The sequence below is a fragment of the Drosophila gunungcola genome (genome assembly GCF_025200985.1).
Source record: "Drosophila gunungcola strain Sukarami chromosome 2R unlocalized genomic scaffold, Dgunungcola_SK_2 000004F, whole genome shotgun sequence".
Taxonomy (NCBI): Eukaryota; Metazoa; Arthropoda; class Insecta; order Diptera; family Drosophilidae; genus Drosophila; species Drosophila gunungcola.
Genome location: NW_026453167.1, coordinates 1,834,722 through 1,858,213, shown reverse-complemented (window position 1 = coordinate 1,858,213; position 23,492 = coordinate 1,834,722). Strand labels below are relative to the sequence as shown.

General features: G+C 39.5%; 2 protein-coding genes across 2 annotated transcripts in view; one reads left to right on the top strand and one right to left on the bottom strand.

The window, feature by feature from the left end:
• Positions 1-23,492, bottom strand: part of LOC128254429 (putative polypeptide N-acetylgalactosaminyltransferase 9) — a 62,607-nt gene that overhangs the window by 3,130 nt on the left and 35,985 nt on the right. The window contains 4 exon segments of the mRNA XM_052983535.1: positions 3,011-3,121; positions 3,241-3,331; positions 3,499-3,641; positions 5,125-5,343. Coding sequence (XP_052839495.1) covers positions 3,011-3,121; positions 3,241-3,331; positions 3,499-3,641; positions 5,125-5,343 — 564 coding nt within the window.
• LOC128254430 (imaginal disk growth factor 6) lies at positions 16,954-19,460 on the top strand. Its single transcript, XM_052983536.1, has 3 exons — positions 16,954-17,164; positions 17,791-18,366; positions 18,692-19,460. Exons 1-3 carry the CDS (start codon positions 17,029-17,031, stop codon positions 19,342-19,344), a joined length of 1,365 nt encoding a protein of 454 aa, XP_052839496.1. The 5' UTR covers positions 16,954-17,028; the 3' UTR covers positions 19,345-19,460.

Genomic DNA, 23,492 nt, shown 5'->3' with positions numbered 1-23,492 from the left:
GATATATTAAGATACAATTTTAAAATAAAATGTATTTAATATACAATAACTACAAATTTAACAGGGTCTCATCGATTGTTATCTTAGCACGAAGGTTAGATTTAATAAAATTAATTTCTAGTTCAATAAAAACGTCTGTCAAAACTATTAAGACAAATTTCGCTGAATCCATAAAATTTCTGTTACTTTATGCTGATAGATTCATTTCAAGATACACCTATTTAAAGAAAAAATTTATTTAATATACAAAAATACAAATTTAAAGAGGCTTATTTCTAGACCAATAAAACGTTTCCCTATAAAAGTCCTTATACTATAAGTCTATTTTATAGCCGTACCACATACAGTCGGCGTATCCAGACTAATGCACACCCACTCACCGACCGCCCAAGGACGTTTTCCTTTGCACCGATTTAGGCTCACTACCCTACCACCCCGCCCCTCTCTTTACTGTCGTCCTTGGCGGTCTCAATTTGCATTTCTTTTATCATGTTTTCCCTTTTTCCCCGGCGCTCGTATTGGTTTTTCTGTGTGCGCGTGAGATGCGTTTTTAATTACGTTTTTTTTACCACTTCCCCAGTTTTTATCTAGTGTACTTTTTATGTATCTTCATTTTTTGTTTCGCCCACTGAACAAATTTGTTTGCGGGCTGGGCAAAAATATTTTTGCTAGCCTAGACGCGTTTTTTTTTCCGCATGAGGAGAATACTTCCATTATGTGGACACCCCCTTTTTTCAACCCACTTTTCGCTGGCGCTATCCTTTGACGATTCAGTCGAAAGCGTTTTATTTCCCCATTTTTCCCATTTGGCTGTGTTCGCTGGCTAAATTTTACGAAGTGCAAAATTAAAATTTGCGGGCAAAAGAGCGAAAAACGCATATTCTTCCGCGCTTATGTGTCTGCCTGGCAAATGTTGATTATTTTAGCCGCATTTCCGAGTGCAAACAAACATTTGGATGCATCTTTTTCAATACTTTTCCCCCTTTAAATGTGGCTTCTATTTTGTGGCATTGTGTGTGTGAGGGCGGTGCTTTGGGCAGTGGGCGTGGCAGTTGTCTGTCTGGGGCGATTCTAGAGCAAGCGGAACGAGGTCAACACTTTCCCCCCGCTCTTAAATGTTGAATATACAATAGTCTCACACATCCGCAGTGTAAAAGTATCTGAGCTTGTTTTTAATACCTGGTATTTGTAAGAAACAAGGGTGTGTTGTATTTGTAAAATGAAATGTTCCTACATTTCTGTCTTCCAAAGCATATTTTGTAAAAATTTGTAAGCAAGCAAGCATTTTCAAAAATGTTAATATTTGTTAAGGTTGTGATTATGTTTTTTATGGCAAAAGGGTGTCGCGCAGTCGATAGGATATTTTCTAGTTTCGGTTTCAGTTTGTGCGTGTCTGTGAGAGGTTCCATTGTTGCAGTTCATTTACTTGCATTTGTGTTGTTCGTACTTTTATTGTAGTTCAAAATACTTGTAACTAAAGGTTTTTTTTGTGTGAAACTTTGAGGTATTGGTATTGTAAATGTGGTTGTTTTTTAGCTAGCTGAACGATGTAAAATGAGAAAGCTAAAGCCAAAGTCATGTAAACGATTTATCATTTGGCATTGTATTTATGATTGCGTTTTAATTAATTTTCGTGACATGAGATAAATCGACCCCAAAATCCTCAAAATATGCAATTCTGTGCGTGTAAGTGTGTATGTTGTGTGTTGGTGCGCTTGTATGCATCCTGAAAAACTGTTAAATTGTCAATGAAATTTCAATTGGCAACTTTTATTGATAAATACTTTCACTTTAGCTAGGCTAACAAATTGAATATGAATTGTTTGCCCGAGAGCAATAAATTCACTTTATTTATATACTCTACAGATTTTGTTATTGTAGCCACAAACTCCGTCAAAATTAGTGCTCAGAACCGCAGGACTTTCACAAGGGTAGCAGTTAACAACGACAAAAATATTATTGTTGTCAGGTATTTTAAGGAGGAAAAACACCTTTCTAGAAGAGGACTTCCCAACAGGCACCAAAAATCAAAAACAAATTAAGGGGACAAATTTCAAACAAAGAACGAGGAAGAAATCAGTTAAAGATTACGGGTATTTAGTTGAATTTTAGAGAATATAAAGAAAGTTTTAAGTAGTAAAGTTAAGCCAGAACAAAAGAGTTAAACCAGTTATTTGAAAGACCTACAGTTAGGAAACAAAATATTATTTATAGATTTAGTGTTTTGAAAATTGTGTTGGTTTGTTGAATTCTCTTTTGAGAGGAAACTGAGGAAAGGAAATGAATTTAATTTAGGCAGTTAATTTAATAGGTTTTTTTTAAAAGAATTTATAAAAAATATTTGAAGTTGTAAATTGGTTAAGCGATGATGGTGTTATGTGATGTGACTTGAAGGAGTATACTGTCTAGTGTGAAACTGGGTTTGGTTTTAGTCTAAAGTTATTAAAGCAAGCAGGAAAAATTAACAAAAAGATACCAATAAATTAAAAAAGAATGGCATTAAGCGTCAACTCAAAAACAGGAGAGTTCACAACCGAAGCAGAAACAATTCCCCAAGCAACGATATCGAGAAATTGGAAATCAGGGACTCTGAATCGCCGCCTCTTCCTTTCAGAGTTCAGAGTTCAAAGTTCAGAGTTCAGAGTGAAGGTGGATACCTGATTTCCTCCTTGGCCGTGACACTCATAAATGGACACCGGCGCATCCTCTTCGGATTTCTCTTTCGCATCCAGGCACATGCCGCTAGGCTCGTTGGCGATCTGTAATTTAAGTTGTCTTTATAGCGGAGCCATCTAACAGCTATTCAAGGAAGGAGTCTTAGGGGAGTGTGACACCCAAATGCCCGAGTTTAGAGTTTTAGTAGTAGAAAAAAAGGAGTGGAGAAAGTAGAGAAAGGGGGGAAGAAGTTCGATGTTGTTCCTGGCGCGGTTTTCATGTCACTGGACGGAGTTTGTGGCGGTCGCAGTGCTCACTAGATGGTCTAGATGGCCCAGATGATGGGCTAACAAACCTGGTTTCCACCCTGCCGATGGCAGGGATACGTGCCCACGGCCTTCTTCTGGTGCTTCTTTCCAGCAGGTGCGTCCAAGCAGGTGCGACCGCCATAACCTAGGTTTCTTATCTGCGGAATTGGATAGTGTTTATGGGTTGCCGTTTGTTTTCGTTAGCTTTGGTATTAGATTTGGGTTCAGGGTTTCGGAATGTGGGGTTAAGAATGTTATGCAAACTCTGAGAACTTACCTCTCCATGGGCCACCGAATCGCCGGGAATGAAGAGTTCGGGGTAAATGTTGTCCAAATACCACTTGAAACTCTTGCACTTGAGATCTCGCCTGTGTGGAAAAAAATGAACATTGTTTTGGGTTTTTGTTTTTAAGACATTATCACATTAAGATATAGGGAAGTGGCACAGAAATCACACAGATCGGACGTCTATATCCTATAGCTAGTATGATAGTTTTCGGAGACTAAGCAATTTCGAAATACTAAATCCACTCACCGTAACTTCCTGCGATCGCTGACATCGCCCCAGTCGCCCTTGTCATTGCCGATGCGATGATAGTAGTACTGCGAGTACTCATCCATCCAAACCTCTGCCAAACGCACGGAGTTCTTCTTCAGCACATTCACGCCCGAACGCCACTGCAATTGAAGGGAACCATAATGGCCATGAGTGGATGGTTTTGGGAGGTGGTTGGTGCAGGGAAATCGCAATCAGTGGACGGCTGCCGGTGCCGGAGTCAATGGAAATATTTGGCCAGCAAACAGAGTCGAAGGACGAAGGAGGCAAGAGGCAGGAGCAGAATGGGCGACCGAGCAGAGTGAACAACAAAGCCTAATTACCTGAATGAGTAGCTTTTGCTTAGTGGCATTAGGTGGCTCCGGTTCTCAGTCCTTATGCGGTTGTTTCTGGCCATCTGGCCATCTGTCTTGGCTATCTTTGCCTTTCAACCCCCTCCCCCAAAAACCGGAACAATGTCTGCCCGTTGTGTGTCTTGTTTTGTGTTCATGCGTTCACCGTACAGGTGTCTGTGGGCTCAGCTTCATTGTCGCACAGCAGGAAAATGCTTGGCCTAAAGGGAAAGTGCACCCAGTGTTTGCTCCTGACATTTATTGAAAGCGCCTGATAAGGTTGTAAATTGTGAGGCCGACGGCAATCAATAGCTGATCAATTCCCTTGAACTCATATTGCATTGTGTAATCTTGTTGCTTAGAGATAAGCTTGATTTGTTCTGCATTGTTTGTTATTATTAGGGAGTAAGTTTAAAATGAATTTAAATCAATTTATGGCTATTAATATAAATCAAAATAGTGGGATTTTATAAACATTAAATTCTTTGTAGCTAATAAGAAAAATTAATTTAATATTTCTTTCATTATATTGTTCAATCAAAATTCTTTTTAAATTAAACTTCTTTAGAAAATAAGATGAAATAAATCAAATTAGTAAACCCTTTATTATTTTGATTTATAAATAATCTTTTTACAGCAAGGTCGAACACAAAACTCCCCTGGGATTTTGGCAGGTGTCCAATTGGTCAGCGCTACTCTGAGAGTATTGCGTGTGCCACGCCACTGACATCAAAACAGTTGCCAAACTTTTGTCAAGCGTAAACCGTTGATAATTGAGGCTGGTCCGAACTAGAGGATGATGTTAAGGGAACGTAGGGGAGTCACAAATACACACACACACACACAATCACAAACACAATCACCATTGCCATGTGGCAAAGACAGCCGCAATGCATGTCCATGTCAGTGGAGATGTGTGGGTCAATGTCTGTGCCATGTGTGCCATGTTGCTGCTCTGCGGCTGCCAATTGGCAAACGGAGTAGACGGAGGGGATCGGTATAGGGACACTGATGACCAAACACGAAGCTCTGGACCGGACTGGTAGCTGGTAGCTGGTAACTGGTCCTGAGGCTGCCCACACATGTTGGCTAAGAGTTTTAAATTCCAGCCAGAGACCCAATGCCAATGCTGCTTAATGAGCAATGGGGTTCGGCCAACGGAATTGGTTTCTCCTCTGTTCGCAATGATTTGCCATTTTCAGTTCGATTTTCAGTTTTCGGTTCTCGGTTTTCGGTTGTCTTTTCAATAATTGATCAATGGCACTGCACTCACCTTGTAGGGCGAACGTTTTCGGAAAATGTGGCCCACGTGGGAGCAGGGTACTATTTCCAGAGTGCCGCCGCACATCCAGGTCTTGAAGGACAGCTCCAGATTCTCGCCACCCCAGATATCGAATCCGGAATCGTAGGTGCCCAGTCTATCGAAGAATTCCCTGTCGATGGAGAAGAGTCCGCCGGCCATCGTGGGTGAGAAGACGGGTTCGGCAGTGCTCTGGAAAAAACAAACAAGGAAACATGAACAAAATCAAAGGGTTTAGAGCAATTTCATTTGGCTAATTGATACTCGGCTGCGAAGAACCAGAGATAAACACTGAGGAGGATGTGCCACAAGTGGCAGAGCACCTGAGCAAACTTTCCGCAGCCAGCCACCCCAATCTCTACTTCTCTTTTTGGATAGCAGAAAGTTTGCTGCCTCCCTCCTACTTTACTTTTTTTTTTTTGGTTACTTTCAACAACTTGCCACAAAACACTTGAGGCTACGTTTTATTTAGTATAACATTTTCATTGCTCGCTCCTTTAAAGGGCTATCTCTTTCACACTTTCGATACGCTTTTGCAGCAGAGAATTTTGTTTGTAATTGAATATTTGGTTTAGGGCCCTTGATTTCGCTTTTGGTAGTATTTAATTGGAGAATTTCATTCTATTTTGGAGTGCAATTAAATGTCTGGTATCTCTGCTCTTGCCTGAATTTGTATTCTGGCTTGTGCTGTGTTTGCACTTGTATTTATGCCAGCAGGCAGCTGTTATAAAATAATTAAAAATAAATACAGTTTTCCATTTGTTTTTAATTGTAAGGAAAATAAGTTTACAGCCCTATAAAACAAAAAGTTTTACGAAAATGCTGTCTGTATATGATTTCATTTTTTATTTTATTTATTTACAAGTAAAAAATTGTCAACATTTTTTAGTTAGTTACGGATTTATTAAAATGTTTAATATTAATCATTTCATTTCGTATTTATTCTCTTTTAAACAATAATTACTGTTATGCCAGCAAGACAAGGGTATTAATTGTGGCGTAATTGTTAATAAATTATCAGGAAATACGATTTTCTGCTCACTTAATATATTTATTGTGATTGCTTTTCATTTAATGGATTGCCGGCTGGGGAGACATCATAATAATTTTCGTTATTATGGAACAATGCAAAATATGCCACTGAGGTAAATATTGCGTATACGCAGCGTCGCAGGGCCAAAGGGAAACATCCATGAACAAGGATGGCTTAGCCAACAGATACAATTGCAGTCAAGTAATTGAGTTTCATGAGCGAAAAAACGCTGACAAACGTAAAACAGAAAATGGCAAAATAAATGAAATTGTCACGGCAAAGGCCCAAAGGGAAAAGGGAAAGGGGAAAAGCGATGGCACTAAGAGTGCAAGACGAAAAAAAAGTGTAACTTAAAGTCAACAAGAAGTACAGGATCCAAAAAAATATCCAGCTGCCGGACAACAAAGTGAAATCTCCAAACGCGACAAGTACCATTGTCCTTTTGCGGATGAAAAACCTCCGCAGGGGAGGAAAATTCGCAGTGTGACATTTAATAAACGCCTGCAACGGCTCACCGAAAAGAAGAGGGGTTAAAACTGAGTGGACAGGCCCAGCAATGTGGACAAATATGCGAAACGCACCGAGCAGAGGAAAGCGCGGGGAAAAACAAGTATTGCTGGCATGAGGGCGGCCATTTTTTGTTGCCACCGGAAGTGACAGAACAAATAGCAAAAGTGAAAAGTGAAAAGCGAAAAGCTTCAAGGTGGTTCCGGGGGGCTGGAGCCGTGGTTTTCTGCATGCGAATGTAAAAAGATTCCTTTTATTATTATAACCCACACCAGCTTCGGTTTTTATTTTGTACGCTTTTCCTGTGTGTGTATCCGTTTTTCCTTTCCGCTTTCTCCGCTCGGGAAATGGAAGTAAAAGGCAAAAAAAAAATGCATACATATGTATTGAAAACAAAAAAGAAAGAGTTCGCAGGAGCGAAAATAAACTGAAATGAAATAAAATGCAGAATGCTGAATAAATAAATATACACGAAAATATGAGTGAAGCGTGTGCTGCTGCTGCAGTTGCACTTGCTGTTTGTGCAAACAACGCTGCAGAACTTTTCGCTTTTCCAAGCCCTCTATCCCCCTTTTGCCCATTTTCCCTCTTTCCTCTTGGCCCGCGTGTGCTGTGTGTGTTTGCCATTGGCTGCATATAATGCGGCTTAAATGATTTAAAAGCGGGCAAATAAACGCAATTTTTATGGCCGTGTCATGTGGCGTTTCGTGGGTGCACAAAAAAAAAAGGAAAATTATGTCGACACAAGCCAAGGAAAGGTGGCAAATAAATTTTGAAATCAAACCGCAACTGGCGTAAATAATCTTTTTTATACTAACGTGTATTCCCAAATTTTAAATTCGTTTAAATAGTTTTGTCGCAATAAAAACATTAACCCGAAATCTTTCATTTCGCCACATAATTGGAAATTAATTAATTATTTTTAATTATGTAAATTACAATATAAAATTGTTGACTTACAAAATACAAACACGTCCCCCACATGAAAAGAATTTTCGCTTTCATCACAACAATCTATTAATAATAACAGAAAATAATTGCATTTTAAATTGTTTGTTTGCAACAAAGTAATAACATTGTGAAGGGCAATCAAGAGGCTTACGTTTCGGCGGACAAAGTATTTTTTCAATCGACCATTAAAGCTGTAAATTCCACAATAAAGTGGCAAAATAAATTTTTCAATAAGCCAGTTGTTCTTCTCACGCCGCTTTTCTTACGGATAATTTATTTGCACCAAATCCTGCCATTAGGCCCACTTGGGAAGTTGTCCAAATAGGGATTTATGGCCAAGAGCAATCAATTTTTCTCAAGAAATTTATAAACAAGCCAAAAGAAAAAAAGAAGAGAACACAAGACCCGGAAATAAAGCTTAAAACGACAGAACGTCAAAAGTAACTTAAGCCCATTTCTCATTCACTTGGCATATTTGGATATCAACATAAATCGCTAGCCATTCGTAATGGTTAAAGTGTGTGACACACTTTATGATGAGAAATGAAGGGCGAATCTCAGGGGACGGGTTGGGTGTCTCAACCGCAAATTAAGCAAGCGAAACCTCAGAGTGCGGTTCGGTTTTAAAGGCCTGGCGTTGTGAATAATGTGCTAACCTGCTGTGGCTTTCAAGCCAAGGCGCCTGTAAAAACGCCACCCTACCACCATAAAACCTCTTCCACGGGCGGGGCATCAACATATCCACATTAACATCAAATAAAACAGTCACGTCGAGCGGCAGGAGGCGCCGAAAAAAAATATGCCCAGGAATATCGTAAATGTCAGAGGAGCCTTAGGGCTGGATGATGGTGGTGGATCTTAGGGTGTTTTCCGGATGGGTGGACTTGGATTCCCTCCTGACACGCACCAAGTGCCGATGGGTCTCTTAGCTCACAGCAGGCAGCGGTCCAGGAGGCGGCAGGCGATGATAATGTTTAAAATATAGAGTATAGGGGAATCATACTAGGCGAGCACCCTATTAATATGGGAAACATCTTTAATTTGCCTACTTATGATACATTTCTTACAGGGTGCTGTGAAATTTTCTATAAATTTTTCTAGTTTATCTTTGTTTTTAAAATCACATTATTAGACCTTTAATTATTTATTAGTTTATCGGTGGTAAAACTGTTTTAGAAATTTTTAACATATTTGTTTATCTTGGGAAGTTTAAATTAATAAAATTATTTTCTTTATATTTTAATTTTATGGATGATGTAAATATTTCTATAAACGACTTCAACTGACTTATTAAGAAATGAAGTCATTTAAAAAAGTATATACATTTATTTCAGAATTAATAAGACCTTAAAAAAAATTAAATTTAATTAAAATTAAAATTATTAAATTATTCTTAAACCTTTATTAATTAAAAAAAAAGTATTTAAAGCTTTTTCAGAAATTATTATTTTATAATATTATTTATTTATTTTTTTCCCATTTTTAAAATATGTATGTTATATCTTGCAAAATGAAATTTACAAATTTTAAATAACCCTAAAAACAATAGGCCCCTGCTACCCTGTAAGTGGTAATATGTAATGCTCGAAAAAATAATGAAGACGTTGTCGGTGGGAGGCGAGACACGCGCAAAAAAAAAAAAATAAAACGCTGCTTGACATAATGTGAAGTTGACTTTGACAAGTGCCTGGGCCGTGCCACGCCCCCCTAAAAAAAGGCGACACCACACACACTGACACACTCACACACTCAGACACTGATGCAGGATGTAGAATACAGAGCACAGGATACACAATATAGGCTGTATTTGCGAGATGGCAAAGTGACAACTTAGCGGGGACAGCTTGAAAGTTTTATGCGCTCCTCCGCCTGCTATTTGCATTTCGAGTCATGCACCAAAAAGTCGCAATCTTCGCCAAAGTTAATAGTTGAGGAGTTCTTCAGGTCAATGGGCGACTGAAAAGCAGAGGAAGTGGAAGTGGAAGCGGAATAAGTAGCCTTGCATCTGCGTGGATGTATCTGCGAGCTACAATTTGGCTTATTGCTCGAGTGCTGCAAATCCTTTCCGTTCTTTTGAATGATGCTTAACCCACTCGGCATCGCTGTGCAAAGGAATCAGGCTGCTTAAAAGCGTATTTAAATGTTTAATGTAGCGAACACACACACCCACACACACAGAGAAGAAAGGGGACGGGAGGTTAAGGTAAAAATTAGCATAAAAAAGTTGTTTTAGTGCTCTGCTGATTTTGCTTTGATTACCGGTTCACTGGACTGTTAGCAAATGCTTAAGCGCCCCAAGCCCACTTCAAAACCCCTTAGCCATCACACCAGCACCATAAAAGTGGAAGACACAAAGTCAGAAGCGTAGTAGGTAACTTATATCTCTAGTAGTTCTTACATCAATATCTGTTATTCTTAGCATTACCTAACAATATTGAATAGCTTTACTTTGGCAAAGATTTTACTTTAAATTAAAAGTATAGCCGAAAAGGGTTTTAATGTTTAACTTTTTTGTCTAATTGAAGGGAAATACATCAGCTAAATCCAATTGATACTTAGTTCTCCTGGAACCAGTTCTGCTAAACGACATCGAAAAGTTGCAAGGCAGGAATTTCGATTAAAGCAGGATTAGGTCGGCTTCTCTCCATTTTCTCTGAAGCCCTTTTAGAACCCCTTTCTCACGGCGCCCCTGCCTCTAAAAGGGGAGTAATAAAACGCAGCAGCGATTTCCAGGCGCGAAAGCGCGTGCACAAAACTTTGTACGTTTTCAGTACGCAGCGCATCCTACCTCGAAGTCCTGGAGGCGTCGGCAAATCCCCTGGACCAAGTGCAATAAAAACCAAAGTGCAACTTTGCGTATTAAGCAGTAAAATCTGCCAGGGAGAAACGCGAGCGCAAGAGGAGGCGGCAGCTTAACTGCTGGAAAATTAAAAGAAAATGGCAAATGTTTGCTGGCAGGCTTTCCGCCACCAGTACACTTGAAACCTCCCCCGCACTCTTCTTCGCCACCCCCCAGGACATTACTAAATTACGTTGTCAAAATGGCAGAAGCGAGGCCTGGCCAACAGCACGTGCTTGACCTACCCAAGGACGGTCCGAAATTCCACGCTTATTTAATTTGTTCTGATGTTATTTAAGTTTTTAAGCCCGCGGACTAAGTAAGACGAAAGTTGCGAGATTCTTTCTGTCAATTAAATTCAGGATAATGTATGGTGAATTTGTCAAGAGCTTTGAAAACACATCTCAAATATTACAGTTGTATTTTAGACATTTTTCGGAATGTTAATTTACAATATTTTTTTCAAATTTAACAACAAATGTATATAAAATATTTGACTTCCATTTTAGACATTTTTGTTTATTATATATTGTTTATACAATATTTTTTTAAATTTATGCGCCTTAGTTCTAATAAGATTGTAACATTTTTCAGTGCAGTCATATTTTTCGCTTCAAGATGAACATTTACCTATGGCCTTGTCCGCATCCGTGGGCAAGGCCCTCCCACTTTCTATCTTGCCCACTTCCAAGGACTCTCCTCCTCTGAAACTTGATGAAAGTGTAATTTTTGGTTATGCGAAACGCGTGCTCAATTTGCATAGCAGTCGGGCAGATGGATGGCTGATGGATGGGAAACTTAGTAGGGTAGTGGAAGTGGAAATGGAAGGTTGGTAACTGCCTTCTAAGTACGTGCTTACATCCAGTTGATGAGCGAAAATGGACGCTGGTCTCAAGTCCTGCATAAATTATGCATGCAATTTGACGGTACGGCGAGTTTCCGGAAAATATGCACTTATTAGCAGTTAACAAAATGCAGATGGCTCGCTTACTATGACCCGTTTACATCTTAAGTAAGGGATTGTAGATTTTAAAGAGGAATTTAAGCTTGGGAATTTTTTAATTTTACGTGGCTTAAAAACTTTAAAAAGATACAGCTGAAGTTGGAAAGTGTATACGAATGATAATTAATTAATAAATTAAGGCTCTTGGAAGTAAGAGTATTCCTTTCAGATTGGCTATCTTTAAATCAATAGCACTGAAGCTTTTCTCACCAAACCTACAACGGCAAAAAAACAAAAAACCTCGCCCTTAATTCTCAAACATTTATCATTTCGAGGATGTCATTTGAAATGCCCCACATCCATTAGTTGGTGTAAATGGGACTTAAGACATGTTCCCCAAAAATGACGCTATGCAAATGAAGCCCAGTTTTGTTCGCTTTGGTTCGCTCCGTTTGGGCTGGTTTGGAATGGGTTAACTGGCAATTTGCTGGCGGCAATGCCGAGGGTCCCAATACCAGAGTCCATAGTCCATAGTCCACAGTCCACAGTCCACCGCAGCTAACCAGAACAAATGTGCCACGGACATGACGTCACAGTGGTTCCGTTCCGTGTCGTACCCCCCATTTCGGAATGGCAGCTAATTAATAATACGAAATTGCGCTGCCAGGAACTGGCGATGAAAACCAAACATGGCTGCCGTTTCAACATTTCCCGATTGCCTGACCGGCAATGCAGAACGGCACCCATGATAATGACGAGGAGCTGTGGCTGAGAAAAGCTGCCGCTAAATTCTATGCGCATGCACATTGAAAAAATAGTTATTATCAGTCACATATGTTAAAAAGTAGGATTTGTAAATTTGTCTCCATTTGGAATCCTAAAAATCTTATTTGTATAATACTTATTAACATGAGATACTTCTATTGTTTTAATATTAGATATTAAATGTCTTCCAACCCAAACTTCTAAAATATTTTCCTAATAAAGTCCAATACAATTTTTTGTACTATTTAAACTTGAATAATATAACAATTTTTTTTCCATTTAACTTTTAAAACTAAAAGACTATGATAACACAGTGAAACACATGAAATGTAAACAACATTTTTGGAGTTTAGATTGTGAAAGTACATACAAAATTTGATCGATATATGAAAATTTAAATCAATGCCTCTTAAGCCACAAGGAATTTTAAATTCCAGTCTTAAGCATTATAATGGGAATAGGCTAGTAGAAACAAAATTTAAAACAAGCTGATTTGAAGAATCACGCCTAGGGCCTCGAACTCAAAATGTCTACAACTTTTGATTACTTTTTTTTTAATACAGTTTTGCTAGTTTTGGTTCCTACTTTCTAAATCTAAAGTAAAAATTCAGCTTACATTGCATCATATAATCTTTTAATGACATTTTTAAGATTTAAGATAAATAAGATTATATTAAATGCAAAGAGAAAAGTTAGGGTATAAATAGATCAGCGATTATTTTTAAAAGTTAGTCAAGTTAGTTACAAATGGTAGTGGCACATATAAGTATAGGACCAGAAATTCTTACTTTAGGAAATAGTTCCACAAATAACTATTTTTAAAAACACCATTTCATGTCTATATTTCTGGAATGTTTTATTATTCATGCAATTTTTCGTACGAGCTTAGATGTCATAGTTTTGTTCGCTCTTCATTTTTATTGCATGCATCCTGAGAGGCATACAATTCGCCCCTCGCATCGTTTGCGAAAATTGCTTAAAAATGAACCCGACTCTGACAGTTGATGGATGGTCTGGAAAATTTGGCCCACAGTCGATCGTCCCCGCCCCCCATATACATATAGTACACCCCCCGTGTATATCCCGTCCGCCCACAACTCTCATCATGCGCGACTAAGTGTTTGCCTTGGCAGGAGGGGGGCGTGGCCAGTTGGGCTGGGCCTGCCATGGGTTAAGAGTCGCTGTGAACGCTTTAAAAATTTCATATATATTTTTAGTGCTTCTGTTGTTAGTGGCACTGCTCCTTCCGCTGCCTCAGCTTATTTCCATAGTTATTTTTCATGCATTTTTGCTGCAGCAGTAGCAGTAGCAGTAGCTGTCGCACAGTGGGTGCTATCATACTGTTGCTGCTCTGCCTTTGATGTTTTGTTTTCTTTTTTCCGCCCTTTTTTCCTGTTTTTTTTTTTTTTTGTTTGTGCTCGTTGAGTGTGCTGTGCATTTTTATGAGCGTTTTTTAATAAATCATGCGCCACGTAAGCCGACTTTCATGCACAGGATATATTTCCCTTCTCCTTTCCATTTATAGTATGTACGTATATTCGGGTGCGCCTGAGTGAGTGATTTGCATATGCTGCAAGTGCCAGGGCTGGAAAACTGCAGGCCACAAATGCACTTTGGCCCAATTAGTTTCCCAAATGAACTGCTTCGCTTTCCGTAAGAACTTCAATCTGCATCTCATCGGTCGGCCAGCCCTGGTCTCCATCTGTCTTCTGGGGCCACAAATCACTTCGACCACGCCCCCAACAACCATCGAGAGGGCCGTTAGTTTCGGGTTTAAGGGGATTTCCATACCCCCTTCCCTTCCCAAAAAAATGCTGCTGTTGTGCCCCGCCATTGGGTGCAAATTAATACACTTGCCAGCCACGAGGGAAAATTGCTGGACGATCTTGTTGCTGCTCATGGTGTTGCAGTTGCAGTTGCTGCGGTTTTCCGGCTATCATGGGTAAAGGGGGCTGTGTGCTGGTGAAAAAAAACAAACGAGCAGCCAACAAAGTTTTCTCTGTTTACTGGTGTGTGCTGGTTTTTGCCCTCTGCACATGGCTTAATATGCAAAGTTATGGGGGAAAGGAAAAGTCAGGGAGGCAAAAGGCGATACAGTCGAAACTCTATAACTCAAATTCTCTAGAGATCAGGCATTGCATTCAATATTATTTTAAATTTTGAGGGATGGATGTTGAGAAGCGGTGCTCTTATATGTTTCCAACAAAAATACAAAATATAATAACATATAAAATGTCATGCAATGGTTTTAAAGAAAAATAAGGAAAATAGGTTTATAACCAACCCAACACTTTAAAAATGTTAACTATAAACACTTCTTATATAATTAATAATGAATCTTAAGAACATAATTAATACAAATAAATCTAACAATTAACTTAAAATTCTTTCTATTGACTAGACCACTAATTTTAAGGTTAAACTTTGCAGCACTAGAAACATTTATTATAAAGAAACATATAAAGACCCCTGAATATTTTATAAAGGTTCTTTTGTAGACGCATTCTCTTCAATTTCTTTTCCTCTGCTGGCTCGTTAAAGCTGGCTTCAGTTGCTGGTTATTTTCATAATAATTTGGAATAATATTAGTGGCAGCCGAAAAACTGGCAACATTCTGCTGGCCCTCTACCCAGACGCTTTCGCTCAAAACCACTAAAGTGTAGCATACTTCGGGGTCGCTCATAAATATCTGATATAAACGTGAACGTGTGAGTGGAGTGTGTCTGCTGGCTACGCTTTTAATTAAAGAACGCCAGCTTTTAGCTCGATATAATAAACTGAAATATAGACAGAGCGAATAGGGCAGAAAAGAGCAAGCGAGCAGGAGTTTTATGAATTGCCATGACAAGCCCGCAGGCCACGGACCTAGAACCCCACTTTGCCCCGTTTTTCCCATATTTTCCCCGTTTTTCCCACCTCCCATCTCAACCATCAACTCTTGTTACAACATTTCAATTAAAAGTTAAACGTGCACGTAATTATGCGGACTACAAGGAAAATGTGTAAGTAATATTCCGCTGGCGCTGACTGAGCAAAAAGCGCATGGCGAAAATTAATTAACCAAAATGCTTAAAGAGAAAAAGTAAAAGCTTTGCTGAAAATTAGACGAAAAAAAATGCGAAAATCCCTGCGACCTAAGAAAAAACATTTTTTACCCTGGCACCGGGTTTTTAGTTACTTCCTGCGGTCGAGAAATTGCTCGTGCATGTGATTGGTTTTTCGTAGCCAAAGCTTAACCCCGATTTTTTCTCTCACTTTCTGTGAATTAACACCCACAATAGCCCGAAAAAAAGATGAAAGCTAGTCCGTTAATTGATAATGTAAAAAATTGAAATTGCACAAGAAATAATTGAGTACCAAGCAACGGCAAACACACAGACTTCTCCTCAATTTCAAATCAACTGAAATTGGAAATTTCTAATTCGGAAAGCTAACAAGAGCAAGCAATTGTGTTACCGAAAACAATTCCTCAACTTAGATATAGACGGATAAAAAGACTGCAGTGTAAATTCAAGGAAAAGGAAAGAAAAGGAACTCGGACTAAGCAAATGGAATTGATGGAGCATACTTCTACTCACACAAACCCACTCCAAAAACATGAATTATTAAGGACGATGGAGCAGTCCAAGCACAGACAAAAATTCAGAACAACAAATTATTTTAGCGGTTTTTTTATATTTAATTTTTGTAAATAAAGATCTTAAATAACTTGATAGAATTTTCAAAAGTTGACTGTTTAATTATAAATATCATTAACCAATAAAATTTGTAGGATAAATAATATTTTTTTTAAAATACCAACTTACATTTATTTTTTGATTTTTTACTTGATTTGATTTTTTTATATATATTAAATTCAAAATTAAAATAAATTTCTTTATCTTAAACGTGTACTATTTGTTCTGCCTGTAAAATCAGAAAATCAGCATGTGTGACCGAAAGAGACAGAGAAAAAAGGAAGCAAGTGGATTGAACAGCGATTAGGGCAAGCAAACACAAGAATTATGCCAAAACCGACAAGAAAGGAAGAGAACGAAACAAAGAAAAGAATGGAAACAAGAAACTCGGTCTTAGGGTGCCCCAGCCAAAAAAAAAAACGCAAATCGGGGTCGGGAATTGATAACAGCGCAGCAGCAATAACCAAAAAAACTTAAACATGGCGATGCCGAAAAACAAAAAATCTCGAACATCAGCAAACAAGAAAAAATAACAAATAAACTATACAAAAGCAAAGGAAAAAGCAGCAAAATTAAAATTTGTCGACATCCAAGTCGTAAAAATTTAAATATATTTGTGTGCGGCCCACACAAATGTACTGGAATTAATACAGTAGGAATAAGCTTTGACAGTTTATACACATGAACCAGATTACTTATGATTTACAAAGTAGTTGAAACCAGTTTAGGCTAATGAAAGTGCAGTTATTAAGAAGTAAATTAAAAAGGGCTTTTAGGTAATGTTATTCCAGTAATGGAAATTTTAGATTTACTTATATTCATGTAGTGATAATAAACAGCACAATGACCTGAACAAAATATATATTTTAAAGGAACAAACACAAGGGCAGTAGATATCGACTTACAATGAATAATCATAACCTTTTCTCCTCATCGAAGCTCCACTGTATATATTTCTAATGATCGCCTCAAAGCTTAGCTGTGTTTATCAGCTCACACTTTGCTCTCAACCCACAACAGCGAAAATAAGAACAACAATGACGGCGACGACCACGTCTCAACCTTCGACAAGCTGGGATGCCAAGTAAAGCCCAAGTTTCAGTTCCAAGTCGGCAATCGAGCGGCGCACAGCTCAGCGGAATCAAGTGAAATCAACTCAAAGATGATCATTAAAACCCTAGCGATCGTATCGCTATGCCTGGCCAGCATTCAGGCCTCGAAGGTGGGACCCCCTCAGTCTCAGATGCCGAAGAAGCACCTGGTCTGCTACTACGATTCCGCCAGTTTCGTCAAGGAAGGTATGCGTACCAGGCAATATTTCTTATTAAGTGCACTGTTCAATGTTATGTAACCTCCGCCTGGAAGTTGCTAATTAGAAAAGATGAAAACGAAATCGAAAACAAACGGACAAAGCTTATCGACAAATACTTGGAACTTGGCTTAGGTAGTTTATTTGCTATTCAAGTCAAATGTGAGTGCGATAATGTAGCGCACAACAAAAAAAAGCACCTAAATTGATCATAGTTTAAGTGATGTTTTAAACCATTTCAACCATAAAGTTTTTTTGAATGACATTGATTATTTGTTACCTTCGTTTAATAATTAATTGTACTTAATAAAGAGTCTTGGAAAAGGTCGACCATAGAATGTATGAAATTAAATATTGACCATTGAAAAAGGTCAAGCATAAGAAGTAAAATTTTTAATTTCGGAAACAATGATAACTAATTTTAATTAATTTTTTACCGTAGCAAAATACTTTTTAAAATGTATTAAAGTAACAAAACCGTTGAAAAAGGTTAAGCATAAAAAGTAAAGCATTTGACTCCGGAAATCAATGATAACTAACACTATCTGACTAAGTCTGTGTTTTTCCCGGTGCGTAAAACCTTCCTCTAATCGCAAAATCCCCTGTTTAATCTAGGTCTGGGCAAACTGGTAATCGATGAACTGGAGCCGGCTCTGCAGTTCTGCGACTATCTGATCTATGGCTATGCCGGGATCGAGCGCGACTCCAACAAGGCGGTGAGTCTCAACCAGCAGTTGGACCTCGACTTGGGCAAGGGTCTGTACCGCACTGTGACCCGCTTGAAGCGTAAGTACCCCAATGTGAAGTTCCTACTGAGCGTGGGCGGCGACAAGGACATTGAACTGGACAAGGATGGCAAGGAGCTACCCAACAAGTATCTGGAGCTGCTCGAGAGCGCCACAGGTCGCAATCGCTTCGTGAACACCGTCTACTCGCTGGTAAAGACCTACGGCTTCGATGGCCTCGACGTGGCCTGGCAGTTCCCCAAGAACAAGCCGAAGAAGGTGCACGGCGGCATTGGCAGCCTTTGGAAGGGATTCAAGAAGGTCTTCTCCGGCGATTCGATCGTGGACGAGAAGTCCGAGGAGCACAAGGAGCAGTTCACCGCGCTGCTGCGTGATGTCAAGAACGCCTTCCGCCCGGACAACCTGCTGCTCTCCACCACCGTTCTGCCCAATGTGAACTCATCCTGTAAGTGCTACCATTCACACATTCAGAATGGAATGGTTTACTATTTAATTAAATATTTTTCGCTTAGATTAATTTCGGTTTTTAGAGAAATATTGAAATATTAAAATTATTTTCTTGTTTTAGTAACTGAAAATTTAATTTAAACTAAAACCATGTTTTCTTAAACATAATGCTTTCCAATCAGATAGAAATCGAACATTTTCCACATTAAGTAATTAAATCATGCAGTTTGATAAGCATTGTATATGAAACATACAATTTTGAATTCAGTGTACATATCAGAATTCTTGCGACCTTGATTTGTAATCTTATAATTTTCCCCCAGTGTTCTACGACATTCCTGCCGTGATCAACTATCTGGACTTTGTGAACCTGGGAGCCTTCGATTTCTCCACACCCCAGCGCAATCCCGAGGTGGCCGACTATATCGCACCCATTTATGAGCTGAGCGATCGCAATCCCGAGTTCAATGTGGCCGCCCAAGTGAAGTACTGGCTGCGAAACAACTGTCCCGGCAGCAAGATCAATGTGGGCGTGGCCACCTACGGTCGTCCCTGGAAGTTGACGGATGACTCCGGCGATACGGGAGTTCCCCCCGTTAAGGACGTCAAGGACGAGGCTCCCGTGGGTGGCAACACCATGTTGCCGGGCATTTACAGCTGGCCAGAGGTGTGTGCCCTGCTGCCCAACCAGAACAACGCCTATGCCAAGGGTGCCAATGCCCCTCTGACCAAGGTTCAGGATCCAGCCAAGAGATTCGGGTCGTATGCCTACAGGGCGGCCGACAAAAAGGGCGACAATGGCATCTGGGTAAGCTTCGAGGATCCCGACACCGCCGCCGAAAAGGCTGGCTATGTGCGCACCGAAAACCTGGGTGGAGTGGCCCTATTCGACTTGTCCTTTGACGATTTCCGAGGACTTTGCACCAACGAGAAGTACCCCATCCTCAGGGCGGTCAAGTATCGCCTGACCAACTAATATGGGTGTCCTTTTGATTAATGTATAAATGACCATGTGAATGAAATGCTTTATCAAGATATATTTGTCCCATTAACTTTTGTAATGTCATAAAGAAACGTAGAACATGTATCAAATAGTTGCTTCAATTAGTGTTTATTAAGGGTGGCAAGAAGGTCTCGAAGGAATATATATTTGAGGTAATTGCCGTTTATTATGTGTTACAGTAGGCTAACACAAAAAAAAAAAAAAAAATTCAACAAACATTTCTTTTTAAACCAGTTACTTAAACATTTGTTCATTTAATCCGCTATAAATTTCTGTACACTTAATTTGCTTCTTGTATTTTTGTAGCTTCCATACACATCGATATATAGGCTCGAAATAAATGTACCGAGTCGCTGTTCATAAGTAACACAATCGCAAAGGCCCAGGGGAATATTAAGCCATTAGATGTGATTTGTGTGCCCCCCAGACTTTTAATGCTCTGATGAATAGCCGAAATCCAATTGACTTTGACAGAAAATACCAAATCGGCTCCATCATTAAAGCAACCAGAGTGGCTGACACCCCCCAAGAACCATGGAGTACCCGAAAAGCTGGCAACGAAAGCTCTGAATTGACTGCTCAACATTTGTCATTGGAGCGAAAACGTCGAAAATTTCGCATACGCAGCGCGTTGCGTTACACACTCAAACTCGGTAGCTGTATAGTAGCACTGTGTTATGCACGATTTCACATCCACAACAACAGCTAAACAGAGGCAAAAGAGCCGAAAAGAAATGAAATGAAACGTACAATAGCCGAGATGAGAGCAGCTCTATCTTCAGTCCTACCCAATCCCCATCCAATTTGCCATTTCTTGGGGTATTAGAAAACATTTACCTTTCCGCACAGGCCCCATTACACTTGCATATATATGTGGCTGGTTGGAATGAGAGCCGACGAACCATGACGACAGCCTAAACAATTTTTAAAGGTAAACTTTGCCCACAATTTTATATTTACAGAAGAGCTCCTGTAAACACGACTTTCTCATAAGATACTTTGCAAAAGGAAGCAACGCTTTAGCTGTAGTTCAAAAGCCATAAAAACATATAGCCACACTGCTTGGTTAAATTCTGCATTAACTTTTAGCTTGAAAACGTCTTTATGACAAAATAGTGTCAAGCTAAACGCTAATGACAATCAAAATGTAATAAATCGAATTCTAGTTAGGAAACAATTTATTCATGTTCATATTACAGAAGTTCTCCTGTATTTTGGCTCAGCTACAAGGAGGGAGTGGAGAGCGCGTGCTGCGAGGATTTGGCACTTCAGGCACACTCTTCTTTATGTATATTTGGCCTTCCTATGTATAGTTAAACGCTTTGGCCAACATTGCGTATGAGTGCTCCGTGTGCGTTTGCCTTTGGCTGCCGAAGCACGCATATTGCGCATACGCCCTGGCAACGCTATCAAAAAAGTTTTTGCCTTAGCTGCTGCTACTCTTTATACTCAAATAATTGGATTAGTGTTTCAACGCCCTAAACACAGCAGCCAAATGGGTACGTACTCGGATCTGCTTTAGCTCCATGTGAATTTGTTTGCACCCGTAGTTTTATTCCAGATTTTTTCTCGTTGCGGGTATTAGTTTTCACTGCCTTGCCGCACACGTATATATATATTTAACAGCCTGCGGTGTTTCACCAACGAAGCGAATTAGTTTTCATGTTATTTGCTGTGGTTCCCAAAATGTTAAAATTTCCATATTGCTTTGCCCAGGCAAATAAGGGATACATATATAGGAAAAAACGTTATGTTTTGTGGGGAATGTTGCGATGTAATCAAAAGAGAAGCTTTTACAAACATAGAACAAGTAAAATAAGTCTTAAGCAATTTTCCGACTTGGACTCACAGCTTGAATTAAGTTGTTTGAAATGATTAACTGCCTAAGATTTGAAGAATTTTTTTATTTTCAAAATTGGATTTGATTGATTTGCTGAAGGCAAGTAAAGCCATTAGCCAAGTCCCCAGCTCTTTTTCAGTTTCAATTTGGTGATTTCACTTTGGAAAATATAAAAATATATACAGCGCAAACTTTTACCTTGGAGCAGCACAAGCAACAGCACAAGCAGCAGCAGAAGGACCCGCCAAGGAAATACAAACAAAAGCTGAAGTAGCAACTTTGAGTGCAGGGGAAATGGCATTGCCTATAACGAATATGTATTTTTGATTCCCCATGCTAGTGTTATTATTGTTGCTGTTGCTTTTACTTCTACTGCTGCCAACTCGTAACAAGTTAAGCAACTTTGGACAGACATCAGAAGTTGCTGGGAGGATTTTCGTTCAGGCAGCCTTGGGACTGTCAACAGCTGTGCTCGGCATCTGAAAATCCCTGATGGGCGGTAGAAGTGTATGAGTTTACATCCCAATCCGTTGAGTTTTGTTTCAGCCAGGTGGCACATGGCATAACTCAAACAGATATTTGAAATTAGCAATCGGTTGAGAGAAGATACAGCTTTAACAAGCAGCCAGCCCTTCTTTCAATTTTCCAGCAAAAACTTTTCGCTGTCATTTGCAGGGCACAACGTCGGCCATTATCTCCTCCCTCCCCAAAACGCACACATGGCAGAAAGCAGGCAGCATGCAACATTTATGGTTTCCAGCAGCAGTTGCCTTCCGCAAGTCGCTGCTCGGCAAATTGCCAATGTTGTTGCAGACGGGAAATGCTTTACTTGATTTAGCTGCTAAGTGCAACTTGAGGCGAGGACGGAGACAGAGACACAGTTTGCCACGCCGCATGTTGCCAGTTGCCAGGAAGCAGCAACAATTCCGGCCTGCGAAAGGATTTTTCGGCAACAATCCTGCCATAAATCCCCATGGCGCTTGTAAAAACAATTATGCCAGATATTTACGCCGCAAAAGAGCGTTGTGCCAACAGCAACTGCAACAGAAGCAGCATAAGCAGCAGCCGAAACAGGCAACGAAAATTTGCCGTTAACATTTTTGGCTTTTAATTGCAGTGTCATGAAGCTTTTCTGTTCCGCTCCTTCGCCTCAGCCATTTTCAATTTGCGGCGTATGCGCAATATATCGCCTATGTGTGCAGGCATTAAGGCAATTCACACACGATCCAAAGAGTGAACAGTGTAATTATGAAATTTTAATTAAAACGTTAAACAAATAATAAAAATGGAATGAAATGGATAGCCGCCAGGAATCCTCGATTGCATTTCCGCCCGAAGGTATGTAGCAAGGCAGGTGAAAAGTGGAAAATGGCTCAGCCAAGGTGGACTTTTCCCCATTTACACGGGCGGCAGCAGCTGTCGGCGAATCTGAAAGCCCGTCGACAGTTTCGAATGTCCATTTGTGAAGCTCCTTTGCCCCCACTGCTAAGTGTGTATGTGCGCGGGAGTATCTAATTGCTTGTCAGAGTGTGGGGAAAGTTTGTACGTGTTGAGCACAGGCGGTCGTAAAATAACAAAAACATTTCTGCGTTTTCAAACCGCGAAAGAAATACTTCAAGCTTGTAAGGTAATAATCTAAATAAATAAAATGTTGTAGATGTTAACCGCTGCTAAAAACTAAGATATGCCATATATATGTGCTAAACTGCAAGTAATAAATAAAAATAACAAATTTTACGGTAAAAAAATTATGCTTATAATCAAAACGCTATAAATTCATTAATTTAAAAACCGAATGATGTATTCATCTTTATTTTACTGTACTTAAACTTCTGTATAAACTCTAAAATCCCCATAATAAAAGGGAAATTACAGATTAAGAATCCTCCTTTTTTACGGCTATAACTTTTATATCCCTTTAAAAATTCTGAAATTTTTTACGGGTCTTCGCCACTATCCTGGTATAAAACTAACCAAGGCAGTAACTTTAACTTTAACGTCGAGCCAACTTGAGCATAAATTTGCAAACTCATCTGAGCAAGGGAAACGACTCTTAGTTCTAATAGCGTATATAGCAAACGACACTTTTGTGGCCTGTACGTGAGGATGACGGTTTGTTTCCGTTTCCCTTTTTTCCTTTGGCACGTGAATGTGAGCTTGTGTGTTTGTATTGACAGCCGCATTCCCTTTTCACGGCAAACATTCAGTTTTTGTAGTCACGTTCGAGCGCTTAAGCGGCTTCATGTTTTTGGCATTCCAACGGGGAAAAAACTCCCCAAAT